Raw genomic sequence first — 15190 nt, 5'->3', positions numbered from 1 at the left:
ATTACATTTTATTAGATGTTTAGTCTTTTGAAAAGGCATTGATGTAGAATCTTGACAAACCTGGGCAGATCTTCTGTGTCAGCAGCAGGGAGATGAAAGATTGCTTACTGAAAAGATCATTCTTCCCTCCAAGGGAGGCTGTAGAAACTTCGTCATTATTTTTGTCCCCTACTAATGCAGCATGCATTCAGGAAAACATGCACATCATATAGGCTAAAAAAATTCACCTGGAGGCTCACTTACCTCAATCAAGAGAAACTCCAGCATCTGCATAAGGAAGTCTTAAAAAGCACTAAAATTAGAAGGCAGGCTTTTATTGTACTTGAGGTTGCCTCAAGAAAAACAAAATTTCCATGGCTACTGGCACTTCTTGACACTTGACATTTTCATAGCACTTAGGCTTACTAAAGGCTTCCCATTTCTGCAAAAAAATGGCCAGGTATCTTTTCAAGGGATATAAAATTTTTCTTTGCCTACTTCTGAAAAGCAACATCTTTGAATAAGAGTGAAGGAAGGGAAAAAAGTACAAAATACACATTATTTGGCACTGAAGTAGTTGCTGAGTTTATTTAAGCTGCTTGGAAAAAACGCTGGGTAAATGAAGTAGGATCAATTTGAGCAAATCTGAGGACCTCTGAAATATGCTGGTTAATAACTCAGCAGATTTTCCTTGTCTGACAGGATGGACACAAAATGGACAAAAAAGCCTCACGCATAACTTGAATGCCTGTTTCCAGAACTAAGAGAACCCAGAACTTGGCTCCCTGATCTGTTCAGTTCTTTAGCCTTCCTGTTGAAACTGCTGAAGAAAGGGAGCCAATTACCGCTGCCTGCAGCAGTCATTTCCATGTGCTGGTACCTAGCAACTGTCCTGCAAGTTCAGCAGCTTGTTTTGTAACTGCAGAAGCAGCTTCCAAAGAGTCTGAAGTATTGCTCTTATGGGTCAGGGCACGAAAACCAACCAGCCACTAATCCAAGAGACGACAGATTCTGGGTTTTCAAAGCTGCTGTGGTGCCCAAACCTCATTGATTCTGATGGGAAAGTTAATGCAGCATATTCTGTTGTTTGCTGCTTGAGCTGCCTCTGTACTTCACAAACAACAAAAAACAGCATCTGCTGCAACTGCAAACACACAAATCAGCATGTTGCCAATCAGTATTCAGGGCACAGCAGAATAGCCATGGGACACCAGCACAGGTATATGAGAACACCTGCTCACTCTGAGGTAAACAGAGAACAGAGCTTTGAGTAAACTTATTCCAAATATACCAAATCCCTGCTCTCTGCAGCAAGCTTAAGCAGTACAGCCTCCTCATGGCCAGCTTCCAAAATTTGGGTCTGTTTACCTGAGCTGGACAGCCAAGGACGATGTCAGCTGAGAAATCAAATGAGTCAGCTTTCTGGCCTACAGGCTGTAACTGGAAACAAAGACAAAAGAACCCATTTTTTAACCATGTCAGCTCAACTTAAATTTGTATAACAATTCTAATTAAAAAGATTCCAACATAAATACACCTTTCAAATCCATATAAAGATGCCTATATTTACAGACCTAGATTTACAGTCAAGGCTGAAATGCATGTACCTCTCAGAAGAAATATGGTAACTTCAAAACAAAAGAGCAGCTCTAGAAAGAAGCTTAAAATGGGAAGTGGAAAGCTACAATGGATCAGTTTAAACTCCTGGAGGATTTTGGCAGGCACATGAAGTACCTTGGAATTTTGCCAGAAGGCAAGGTCATAAACTTTCTTTTCTTGCATAAAAGACATTAAGAGTCCCTCAATTTTTTATAGCTAAGCCACATGATGGCATCTCCAACAAAAGGTTGTTTATGTGTGGAAGATAATACCAAATCTAATTAGAGGTACTGCTTGATGATTGCAAGCGATCATGTCAGCTGTTAAAATATTACCTCAAAGTATATGGAAGTTACTATTCAGGATCCAAGACACTGCCTCTGACTGCTGGGTACTCCTGCACTGCAATGCTAAGTAAAATGGGTTTGCTTAAGCAATCTTTAGTGACTCATCTTTATTGAGCTTAACTCATTTCCAAAAGTAGTAAAACTGAACTGAATTAAAGCCATGTTAATTCCTAATGAGACAGTAACAACACACGGATTTAAAACAAACTTCTAAGTAATCTGTTTTAAATTGACAGATGCAGTTACAATTCTTTATTTGGTGGTTTCCCATAGCAGCCCATAGAAACATCTTTATTAAATGCTATCCTGCCTTGCATAAATACGGATGAAGAAGGCTTGAAGCTGCTCAGCTGAAGTCACAAAATGACTGATCATGCAGCAACTGTCTCCTTGCCACACAGTTTAAAACCAAGAGATTCTAGGCAGGGAGCAGTGCCAAAGCCAGAGAGCTAAGGAAACTAGTTAAAGAGAGACAACACAAGATCCAGCATTTTTCAGACCTGACTTGCAGTGCTTATTACAGAGATATTTTATTGGTAGTCAGGTCTGAGTGAACATCTCATTATATGCAGACCCTCCTCTTACCACAGAATTCCACAGAGCCTTGGCAAGCTGAGAATGGCCTTTCTGGCTTGGATGGAAGCAGTCAGGTGCAAAGTAGGAGATATCTGGATTCCCATCCTGCAAATAAAAGCATAAAGGACATGTGAGTGCAGAAAAATCCCCACACTTCCAATGTGGAGTTGCTGAGGCCAAATCAGAACCAGTAAAGAGAGATTCATGTTACTTGTTCTCCCTCCTCCATTGCAGAAAGGCTCCTGATTATCTGGCAATACAAACTGTACTTCAGCACCCATGAACTATCAGAAACACCTAGCTAGAGATGATTATGTGCCCTCCATGAGCAGATCCATCCAGAAGCAGCAAAACCACCATTTTCAATTATGGGTACAGTTCCTCTTCAGGTTCTGCAATAAGGATGAGTTAGTTCCTCTCCCTGGCTCCAGTTGTCATTAGAACTGGAACCACAGGCAACAACATTGTGCTCTGCAGTACCTTCTGCACAGCTATGAGTTTTGAAAGGATCAAGAAGCAAATAAGTGTTTGATGGAAGGAAGCCAGGCTGACCAAGCACACCAGAGCAGTCTCCTTTCTGAACAAAGCTATACTTTAATACAGGGTTGATACAGGTACCGGAGGATCTGAAGGAAATGGAGTTTGGAAATTTAAGCATCTTGTCTGTCACATGAATACTGAGATTAGGGTCACACATGACTGAAACAACTTTTTTTGGTCGGAGCAGTTCTTCCTCAAAACTTGAGCAGGTTTTGTTTCAGTGTGGTTGGGCTTGCTTTTTACAGGACTACTATGAAAATTTGCATTGTATCTTTTGCCATGTCTAGAGACAGAGTTTTCAGTTCAGGAACATCTGAATGTTGTGTGAGAGAAGAAATTAAAAGAGCATCCTAAACTTCTTAAAATCTGAACTAATGCTTGTGAGACTACAAAAAAAAGTTCAGAAATATTTTGCTTCTTCTGTTTTTATTTCTGTATTCTCTACCCTCAGTACCAAAATCCCTAGGGATGACTTTTTATGGGCACCAGCTTCACACACAAACAAACAAAACAAAAGGCCTGTGAAGCTTTCAGCCAGTTTTCCAAATTTGTCTATAGCAGCATCTTGACTTTTCAAACTTTCACAAGATATTGAGAACACTTTCAGAATCAGTCCAGTTCAATTATGCCAGAGCAATCCCTGCTCAAAACTTTGCTCCATCTCCTCTTAGCTCCAGGTACATATGAAAATAGTATCAGCTTTAGGAAAAGTTTGAGCCTTTTCCTAGACTTGCAGCTTACTGGAACTTGCCATTCAAGGAACTGAAATATACATAAAACTACTTCCACAAGATCATAGATAAACTTCCCTTTCTGTCAGACACAGAAAAATGAGTTATGTGGCATAAAGGGGAGCTGATGCCACAGTCTTCACTGAGCAATGCAGCTATGTTGCTTTAAGAAGCGTAACTTAATAACTTGGTCTTTTATTAATCATTTTCTATTTTCAAGAAGAAAAATATTTATGTACTTTAAAGACAAACAAACCTCTTAAATCAAGTTTTGACTCATTTTCCAAAACAGTAATTGATATTGACAGAACAATACATAAAACTAAGAACTGCTCACTGTAAGAAGAAATCTGTTGTACTATACCAAAAAGCAGCAATTTCTTTTAAGAAAAGCGCAGATAAAAGTTAAACTATTTTGAATATAGTCTCTATAGGTAAGATACCCATCCTTAGTCCTTTAAATGCAGAAATCACCTTTAGACCATACCTGATCAAGAGGAGTCCCCAGATTTTGGAGGAAAGGCTGGATGACCACTGTGAAATTTTCATGAGTGTCATATCTGCCAGACTCTATCAGTCTCTGAATGCCAAGCTGCAAGAAACAAACATTGGCAATACTTCAACATCTCTGCATCATAACTATTTCCTTTGCTTGGGTTTTCTGAAAGTGCTGGAATCAAAGGGAAGTTTTACTTGTGAACTTAAATGGCCATAGACACTGGCAAAAGAGGGGTGAGATGCTGCAAAGGGGCTGAGAAGGCTGAAACACAATACTGAAAAACTGTGAGGGACAGGGTTTTGGTGACTAAACTCCCACCAATTAACCTCTGCTTGGAAAGGTAATTTTTCTAAAGACCTCTGCTGCTAGTTTTGGTCATATGATAGGTTTGGACAACATCAGAGCTCCTGCTGAGTTCATAGTTTGGGTAAAATATGGATATGACATGTTGCTTGGTAATCAAGAACGCACCTCTACTGGAAATAAAGTAACTGTACCACTCAATAGTCATACCTGGTAAGCTCTGATGGCGTCCCTCACCATTGTTAAATTTTCTGAGTTTTCTTCTCCTGTGAGCACACAGCTACACAGATAACTGTGGGGGAGGTTAGAGGAGAAAACAGGAATAGAGAGAGTTAAACATCTGATAATGCAGATGCCACCCTTTGTCATCCAATGCTCTCATGACATAAATCTACTGAGGGAATTTGTACAATCATTTTTGTGAAAACATCTTATTGTCCTTGCTGCTGTAATTTCAAACCTTAGTCTTATTTTCTGCCTCACATGAATGATACTACTTTAAGTAATTTTGGTTTCACACCCAGATATATCGAAGTAGTGCACACTACACAGAGGCAGTTTTTTTCCTTAATTACACCCTGGCATCCAAAGGCCATGCAGACCAACAGAGGTGCACACCAGAGCCCCCAGTGGAACAAGAGAACAGGTCTTTGAAATGTACTGCCTGTTTTACTTCTGAGCTGATACCTTTCCAATCAACAATTCCTTTTACATTCCCAAGACAGAGAATTTGTCTCTGTCTGAAAGGTCAGCAAAAAATGCAAATTACCCATTGCATCAAAGCCTCTGAAATAGGGGAAACCTATCTGCTCCTCAAATACACCATGTAAATCTAAATGTTTGTGCACTTCAACCCCATCTTGAAGAACCCTGTATCAGTAACTCTAACCCTAGCCTTTGAGGAGTACATTATGTACAGCTTTAGATATGGAAAACACTTAGGTCAAAGCCAAGAGAAGGAAATGCCATCAGGCAGGGGGATGTCACCACTGCATGGGAAGTCCACAGGACTGTGCTGCTACCTTTAAACATAAACATACCATAAACAGTCCAAATTATGAGAGAAGCATGGAATAAGAACACAAACAGGACAAAAGGAAGTCAAACAAGCCTTACTCTGCCAAGTAAGTGGGGCACAGAACTGGAGTGTCTACAAATAGTTGTCTCAGAGGGAGGATATCTGCCACATCAACCAGACTCACTAGAGCTTTTGGAACCTGAAAGGTAAGTCAGACTTTGGCTTAGAAGAAACTGGTTACACAGCCCACAGTGCATTTATTTTACCCCAAAATCCAGCCATTTGACATCCCTTCCCTTTCTCCACCATTGGAAGAATTAAGAAAATAAAAATAATGAAAAAGCAACAGAACTTCCCCAACTCAGCTTTTGATTCTTCTCCCACACCATAGCTCAATGTTACTATCTGCCATTTCAGACTGCATCTCACTACTGAAGATAGACAAGACAAAAGAAAATGCTTTTTGTAGAAGTCAAAAGCATATGTTCAGTACCAGAATGCAAAGAAGCCCCACAAAATCAAACAAACAGAAGAGTTGCATCAGTCAGTCATGTCTCAGTGTGAGCTAGAATGCTGGGATAATTCCACAGTACTTGCCTCCTTGTGCAGAATATCAAGAGTTTCTTGAATCCTTTTGGTGTAATTCCCAGCTGAGTAGTGATCCTGATAGAATCAGAATAGATTACTGTCAAATAATGACACAAGGAATTTAGGTTGGGAGGCTGGAGAATCACATTAATTCACTTCCTTTTCTGCCCTACAACATTGTGGTCAGTAGAATGTTCTTGCTTCCTTCTAGAGACTGGGGATTTTAAACATAGCAATTAATCCAAAACATAGGGAGGCTCGGTGAAATTTTGGATTTAAAATAAACCTTGTTGAGTAGCAGCATATTTAATCCAAATCCACTGGGCCCTTCATGTAAAAATGCAGGAAGGAGCCCAATCTGAATGCATGCTGAACAGCATAAACCAAGCAGCCATAAGCATGCTCACAGCCAGCTGATAAGCTCTCATAAAATTACGTGAAATCATTGCTAGTCAAGGTCATAGCTATAAATAAGGCTATAAAACTTGGCAGCAGCAGCAAAGATGCCTAGCAAGGCTTCTGCAGAAGAAGCACATTTCTCAAGCACAAGGGGTTGCAGAAGAATTGAAAATGCTCATAAGAAGTGAGCATATTAAAGGCAGGAGAGTGAGAGCTGGCAGTGAAAGGTGGCCTCTCCCTGCCGCCTGCCCACTCAACTCCCATGAGCTCCTTATGGCAGCCCTAAAGGCTTCTCCACAATGCAGAGAAGCATAACATTCAAATAACACTGAGCACTGCAGCAACTTCCCTAATATATACAGCTCACCAGTTCTAGCACCTCCCTTCACTGTGAGTTATGGCGTGATGACAATTGTAGGGTTGCACTGCTTTGAACTACCACTACCATTCTTGGATGTCTAAAGAGGCCAAGCTAGCAGCAGAACAGTTACCACATCAGAGGAGTGAGGCGTTCCTTCCCTTCCATTTTTTGCTTACAGTCAAAAAACCGTAGCCAAAGCAGTGGTTCTTATCCTGGAGTAAGCCAGAGAAAACAAAACCATCCTACTCTACTGCTGGTAACTTTTTATATCAGGGTATTGCCAGCAACAACCCCTGTCAAAACATACAGCAGCCCATATATAACTCATGTTATCTCTGTGAAGGCTTTATGATTTCTCTTGAGGTGTTTCCTCACCGACACCACAGTGTCAGATAACCAGTTCTACTACTCACAGGGTCTTTGCAATAGTTGCACAGATCGTTGGCTCCAATATGCACGGTTATGAGCTTCCAGTCAGCACTGAAGTCAATTCTCTGTGAAATAAAGAAGAAAATAGCGAGTCTGAATTTCTTTAACTTTATGATATGCACATGGTGTCATTGCAGGTGGATCTGTTTCATGAAGCAACACCAATTTCTATTCATGCCATAAGTTTAAAGGAGTCCCAAACAACTTACCTGATCAGTTTTCATAAGACTCACAAGACGTCTTGCTTGGGCTGGCAAGTGCCTGGAAAGGAGGAGAACTAGTGAGTGAAAGAAACACCAGTATTGAGAGATCAACATTACCACACTTCAGACATCTTAAATCAAGTTGTCAGATATCAGAAGGATTGAGCGAGGACACAGTACAGTACTCACGTTGCTGCGATCAAATTACAGGTTCACATCTTGGTAATAAAATCAACATCAAATCAAACTTGAATACAGATTTTACTCAAGTTCAGTAAATAATCTGGAACCATAAGTTCAGCTCCTATTACAGTGCTTAGCACACCTAAAACAGCTGAAAAGCCAGAAACTGCAACAGCTGTAAGCAGAGGGCCCCTGTAGAGCTAGGCTGCTATCAACCTATTCCTTGTGGACTAAAGGGAATCCCCAGTCCCAATACTTAGCTGACCTCTTGAGCAACATGTCCCTGAAAAATAGATTTCAGAGCTCACTGTGCATACCCTCCTCATTTTTGTAGCCTGCACCCAGAATCAGTACATAACTATACACTGTGAAACAGCTCTGTGCACACAACTTTTCCAGGGTAATTAAAAATCCAAGGAACCTTCAAGATTACTCAGAAAAATTAAGATGAGAGCCCCCCTGTTTTTGAAAAGCCAGGTGTGCACTCATTCTCTTTTTTCTGTACATATATATATACACATACACAGATAGATAAGATAAGATAGATAAGGTAGATAAGGTAGGTAGGTAGGTAGGTAGGTAGGTAGGTAGATAGATAGATATCTAAAGTGCAATGAGTTTTGAGTTACCTAGGCTGAATGCTTCAGATTTTTTTGACTGCCCTGACAGGTTGGTGGGAAGAGAAGAGGAAAGAGAAGAGGAAAGAGAAGAGGAAAGAGAAGAGGAAAGAGAAGAGGAAAGAGAAGAGGAAAGAGAAGAGGAAAGAGAAGAGGAAAGAGAAGAGGAAGGAGAAGAGGAAAGAGAAGAGGAAAGAGAAGAGGAAAGAGAAGAGGAAAGAGAAGAGGAAAGAGAATGGGGTCAGAAAGCATTGACCTTCCAGACAAGTCTGTGGTTCAGAATGAGCTGCATCTCCCTCCAGGCTCTTGTTAAGGACATTGGCTGTCTATTATTTCTGGGAGCATATCAGCTGACATTAATAAGCATGACACTTGTTTTTGTATGGCAACCAGAGTCTAGCTCCCCTGTTTACTGTAGGAAAAAAAAGAGGTCTCTCACCACCCTTGTCCAGCTGAATACTGATCTAACACTGGCATGGGAGCATCTGCTAAGGAATCAGCCCTGTCACATTCACTTGTGACACAGACACTGTGTGCACATAGTAGTTTTTATCACCATTACCCTTGTCCAATGTCATAACCTACTTATTTATATCCCAAAGCTATCACAAGCCACAAGTGGTCACAATTTCCTTATGCTCTTACTGTGGAAACCCCTAAGCTAGGACATTGTCCTCAATATTGACACAGAGGAAAACACTACTTATTGATCTGACAGTCCACAACATATTTGATTTCTCATACAGTCAGTGAGGTTCTCATGCATCCTGAGCCAATGCAGTCAGCAAGATCCAATAACATGCCAGCAATCATCCATCCTTGAACTGCAGTTCAACCAAATTTACATCTTGACCAATGAAAACAGTTTGCTAATGGGAAATACAGATATTCACAATTCCTGTCACCTGTTTTCTTCTCCTCTCATTCTTAAATTCTTAACTTTTTTTTTTCTTCCCCATTTGAAATCAGAGACCTCAGCCAGGCTCTGCTTCAGACCATTATTCAGATCTATCCTTAACTCTATCACGTACTTAAGCACTTTGGCAATGAATGCAGATAGGCTTAGGAACACTTTGCTGTAGGAGACCTGCATTACTACATTTTCCTCTAGTTCAAGAAAGAGCTCTTCAAAGCAGCCATGGATTTCACTTTAAGAAACCCTTACATCTGGTTTCCATAAGCTGGTAAGGCTGCAAAATTTTCTGATTCCATAAATGTCCCAGCACCTCTGGAAAGCACTTTCCAGATTAGCACCATAAAGCAAGACAGGCCAGGTAGCAATTCTTAAATACCAGCATTAGCTGGTGGATGTTTTTTGCCCTGTGAATCACTGGAAAATGGATGGTTTGGGCTGATGAAGAATAAATGCTGGATAGTATCATCATTCCAGGGTCAAATACCTAAAGCAGGAGAAACATCTCCTTATGTTGCAATACATTTTAGTACTCGACTAGGATGAATTCATCTTCTCAGGTACATCAAGAGCCAAAACATTATAGAAGAGAACCCCAAAAGAAGTATCTCAGAGCTCAGGGACAGTATTTTACAGGTCTTGACTTTTGCACAACTTTCTGCAGAGAGATATGAGACAGAGAAACAACAGAAGACAAGCAGAAATCTGGCATGATTGTTATCTGCGTCTTCTTGCTGAATGTTTACAAAACAGGGTTACAAAACAAAGATAGCTCAATTTCATCGTGTTTATCCAGTCCAGTCACTTGCAGGGGAAGAGAGAAAACTAATTGATATAGATGAAACAGGCAATTTTCATTAGACTACCATCCATCAACTTATTTCAAACAGCTAACAAATGGCTATTTAATAGCCATGCCTCAGTTGCTGATACACGCTGCCTTAAGTCATAATGGTGACTTAAGAGGTTGTGTATGCTGCTTCAAGTTCTCCCACCAAATCAAAAAACCTTTTTTAGGACTTAGCTGATAAAGAAAACAAGTTAGGCACCTCTCTCATTCTTTTATGCAACAAGCAAAAGCTGGTGGTAATCTGGATATATGCTGCATTCAGTATGTTAATAAATTCTCATTGATGGCTGATGCACGTTTCAGCGACATACACAGATACATTCAGCCATCACCAGGTAAAAAAAAGCGCCTTCTTTCAGTTCTGTGGAGGCTGTAGGACATTGCAGGGGACCTAGCACCTTATTTCTGTCAGGAAATCCAAGTGTTTACTGAGATTACCAGAATGAGTCAGAAGTTACACAAGGCCTACAGGAAAGCAATAAAAAAACTTGACAAATCCTAATAATCTTTGCTTAGATACAGCAAACACAAACACCTCTCTTGGCTTCTGAACTTCACTTCCAAGACTCCTTTGGGAAGCAAGATGAATTTTTCTTTAAACAAACAAATTAAGGTCTGGGTAATAGCAATTCACAATGTCAAATCCAGGCATGGTCTGCCAGATTCTGTGCCCAAACTATGACTGAATTCAAGCAGCCATCTGTTTTGTTAATTAAACTGCACTGACTTTGAATAACTATCCAGGGATTTCTAGGATAAGCAATATAGCAAAGCTCAACTCATGCAGCTTCCCAGGTGTGACTAAAAACAAAGAGCCAAAATCAGGTGACTGCAAGACATTACAGTCCCTATTATGTTGGCAGAACTGGGTCCAACTGCATCAGGTCTGCAATGCACCAAACTTCATGTATGACCATTAGTAATTTTCTTTTCTGAAGATTCCTGACTGTTTTTTCCCCCCATTTCTCTCATGTCCTCTCCTGCTTGCTTATCCAGAAACCTGAGGCCAGAATTATATAAGATTTCAACCTGTTTTGCTCCTAGTTTCTCTTTATCAATTCATGTTCAATTTCTAAAAACATTCTCATTTTCAGAGATTTACTGACTGATAAATAGATAAATGAATAGAGGTTGAACAGGAAGAGTAGAAACTGCCAAACTGTTTCTACCAGTTTCTTGTTTGTGGATTTCATAACGAGGACTGTTAGTTTAATTTGAAAGTTCAGCTACGAAATAAACCCATACGCTTAACATGTTTTGAGCCAATTTCCACTCTAACTCAACTGGTTCTGCTTGCTCTTCAGAGCAAGTTGTGACAGCACATGAGACAGCTGAAAGACAATTAGATGAAGCACCCATCACCTACAAATGTAAAACAAAAAGCTACATACTCAGCCTGTGCTCCAGGAACTGCCTGGTTAAGGAATGCATTGGAATCATTCTCACTCCCGGTACCAGTTGAGTAGCCCACGATTGTAACATTGAACTCTCGAAAGATGTCTGAAAAACAAAGGTGGCAATGAAGGCAAAAAGGCTCCAGCTGCTCCCTGCCTACAGGGATTAGAACACACCAGCACTGCCACAGTCCTGCTCTCTGACAGCACAGCTGCTGCTGGCCAACTAGATGGATTCACCCAGCAGTGGGGAGAGGGGTCACCAGCTGCAGTGACTCAGACAGCTGTGTGCTTGCAGTGCCCTGCACTGGCACCAGCAGATAAGATGAGCAGAATTGAGGACTACTGTGTGCAGTTCTCTCTCATGTTGTGGTGGTTAAGGCCTAAAATAAGATTTTGTCATATGATGATGACTTTGTGAAACAAGTGTGAAGGGACCGTCAGCCCAGCCAGAGCTGGTTTTCAGCTAAAGGACTCTGGGTCTGATGCTGTGGAAAATCTCATACTACTGACAAAAGTGAAGAACAAAGCCTCAGATGCACAGTTCTGATGAAGTTCCACCATGTTCTCCATAGTAGTTTGGAAAAGGAAGTTGACATAGTAACTCACAGCTGAGAGTGAACATGACCACATCATAAACTATAAAATCTACTTGAATCTCAAAGACTCAGTTTAACCACATGTCAGTGAGGGCTTTAACAAATGTAACAGGACTCTTTAAATCAATTAATTGCTAATAGGAGTCTGTGAATCAATTAATTGCTTATTCTAATTATTACGTTCTGCTTTAAATAATGGTCAACGCACAAAGGAACAGTTTACTGGACCTTTTCAAATGGTAGTTTATTATTACAGCTGGTCCAAACTGAAACTCAAGTGGCTCTACATTAACAGTAGACTGAGCTATGTAAAGTTGAAGGTTTTGGTCAAGAGAAAGTTAAAATTATTCCCTTCAGGTTACATGTATGAGTAGGCAGCTTTATTTACTAAAGAGGCCTACTCTTATGCAAATATTTCTTTTGGAAAAATTGTGATGAAATATTTATTAAAAGCAAATGTTAAGTACATCACAAGCACAGACATAGCAAGGTTATTTAGAAATTCAAATAATACTCATCAAAGAGTTGAAAAGGGAGAGGGAAAAGAAAATAAGGGAATTTCTATCTATTCTCGGCTATTTTTATTTTTTAATCATAGGATACTGTTTCTCTTAAAGGTAGTGCTCGTTAATTACACTAAAGCAGCTTTGAGATATTTAAAAGCTCTCCATAAATCTATCAGAAATGAGTCCACTGCATCTCCTCAACCTTGCCATTTATATCTAGCAAAGCATTTACTTACTAGGTAGAGTTGTCATGTTCTCCAATGACTCATCTCCTCCAATACTAAAATGAGAAAGAAAATTCCCAGTTACTCATCTCTTATCTGGACACAGACAATAAACAAAATCAAAGCCTGCCACACATCATGGGGAAAAGCAAAGGGTTATTAATTTGGTAACTGTCATTCTATCAGAATCCATGGAGAGGACAAAAATGGAAGTGCTGTTGGGGAGAACAGGTGAAGTTTCAGTGGTAAAGATGCTTGTCAGAAAGATTTAATGCTCTTGCAGATGCACGGGGGTGTAATCAATCATTTATCAAGTGGCAGAAAAATGCCTGACATAGCTTCATACTCAAATGATCAATCTTTAAATACTGCAGATTAGAAGGTCAACTTTGAGGTCCATTCCAGCCTCATGAAGTCCCTCTAAGGCAACAGCAAACACAAACAGCCCTTGAGTGACAAGAGAACTTCAGCTCCTCACTCCTCCTGCTTTCTGCACAGGCATATATTTCTCCAGCTTTTGTGTTGACAGGACATACTAAAGCCACACTCCAGCTTATGGAGAGGTATTAGTACAGCACAGAACTGCTTCAGTCAATATCATAGAGCTACATCACAACAACAAAACGATTTTGTCTTTTATGACTGTGTGTTGCTATTTGTGGCAAAAGTTCTCTGGCTAAACAAACTATTTTCCATGACACTACAAAAGTTCAGAAATAGAAAACTTTGAGAAGTCCTAAAACCAACCAGTACTGAGATTTGTTTTGTAGATTTCCAACCTGACATCCCAATATAAAAATACAAACAGTTGCAGGCAGTCAAAAATGAAAGCATGAAAAAGACCAAAAACCTTGCTTAAAATCCACTGCTAAAAATGCTTTCTGACAAGCTACCCTTATGACAAATGCTGGATCTTGATATACCTTCAAGAAATACCAGTGTGAGAAATAACCTTTTTTCAACTTTCTGACAGGTGGATGACCCAAAAGACATCTCTTCATTACCTTGGCCGAAGACTTACCTCCAAGACAGTCCCCGGTATTGAGTGGCCACATCCTGGAGGGTGTCTGAGGCAATTCCTGAACCAGCCTGGACATTATTTTTCATTAACCAAATGAAATTAAAGCGCAATTACTAATGCAATAGTAACTTGTAATACAAATACAGAAATAAATACAGTTCACTAATTTAAATAGAATTACATAGTTGTTTTATTTACTTTTTAATTGAGCAGAAGTCTTCCAAAGTTTTAAAAGGCATCTGGCTGTTCCAAAACCTTTCTCCTGAAGAACACAACAATACCTTTCATAATTATTTACAAGCATCATATTGTATATATGACACACAAAAATGTATGATGGAGCTGTGGAACAAAGACATGGGTCTAGATAAGCTAAATAACTCTTTTATGGTTGCATTACTCAGCAGTGATGAAAACATCTCAATCAAACACACAAAACTTTCTGGCTAATGGTATGAAACATATGAACTCAGCAGAGAAAATAAGCATGCAAGCATCAGAAAGAAGCACCATAATTCATATATACCAGTTTGAAAACCACTGTGCTAAATCTAAAGACTTACAGCAGAACTGGAGCAAGGAGAAAGCACTCTTTACACCTACCCTGAAGAAACAGGCAAGCTTGCAACTACACCCCTCCTAAAACACCTCCAGAATTCAGAAGCAGTGTTCCTGACAGCTGTGATTGTATAGTTTAATTCTAAATCTAGGTGCAGGTTAGTACTTCAGTACAGAACAAGACCAGGCAGCCTATTTGCTGCTACCTTAGATTAAACCACAATACTACATTTTCTTCTATGTATAAATTTTAATGAAATAACAGAAGATTAGTGTTCAGAATAACTATGCACAGGCCAAGTACATCTCTGGGACAACAATATACCACTGCCTGTTCTATGAAAGCTGATTTTATTCCCAGTTCCTACAGGCTATACTTAGAAGCAGAAACACCTGCAGGGCCCTAGGTATTACAATACAGCAACCACAACAGAATATATATAGAATATCTTTCATTTGTTAATACTGCAGGTTTACATCAAAATGCTTCTATTTATTTCAGTAGCCTCCTGTGTGTAGGAGTTGTAGCAACATGTCTGCCAGAGAGTTGTAAAGGGCTCATGGTTTGTACACACAATGTGTTTGTTGTTAAGACTCAGATTCAGAGAAACCTATGTTCAATTACATCTTTCTGTCCAGTGGGTCCTTTGACCTGGGTGCAGAATTTCAGTCTTTGACCAGTATGAAAACATAAGCAGAAAGTCACAACTGGAATATAGGATGTCTGAATTTTGAAATAAATTCCTTCTTGAC

General features: G+C 39.8%; 1 protein-coding gene across 1 annotated transcript in view; it reads right to left on the bottom strand.

Annotated features, from left to right (window-relative positions):
- The window catches only part of PLB1 (phospholipase B1), a 70783-nt gene that overhangs the window by 21993 nt on the left and 33600 nt on the right, over positions 1–15190 (bottom strand). Inside the window, exons 28-38 of the mRNA XM_083857977.1 lie at positions 13880–13947; positions 12871–12914; positions 11527–11635; positions 7579–7630; positions 7354–7434; positions 6190–6255; positions 5691–5791; positions 4785–4866; positions 4260–4364; positions 2511–2606; positions 1348–1419 (exon numbers count right to left, since the gene is read on the bottom strand). Coding sequence (XP_083714103.1) covers positions 1348–1419; positions 2511–2606; positions 4260–4364; positions 4785–4866; positions 5691–5791; positions 6190–6255; positions 7354–7434; positions 7579–7630; positions 11527–11635; positions 12871–12914; positions 13880–13947 — 876 coding nt within the window. The remainder of the gene's footprint in view (positions 1–1347; positions 1420–2510; positions 2607–4259; positions 4365–4784; positions 4867–5690; positions 5792–6189; positions 6256–7353; positions 7435–7578; positions 7631–11526; positions 11636–12870; positions 12915–13879; positions 13948–15190) is intronic.

The sequence above is a fragment of the Zosterops lateralis genome, assembly GCF_965231275.1.
Source record: "Zosterops lateralis genome assembly, chromosome: 3".
NCBI lineage: Eukaryota > Metazoa > Chordata > Aves > Passeriformes > Zosteropidae > Zosterops > Zosterops lateralis.
Note: the sequence above shows the minus strand (reverse complement) of the source record. Positions and strands in the feature narration are given on the sequence as shown.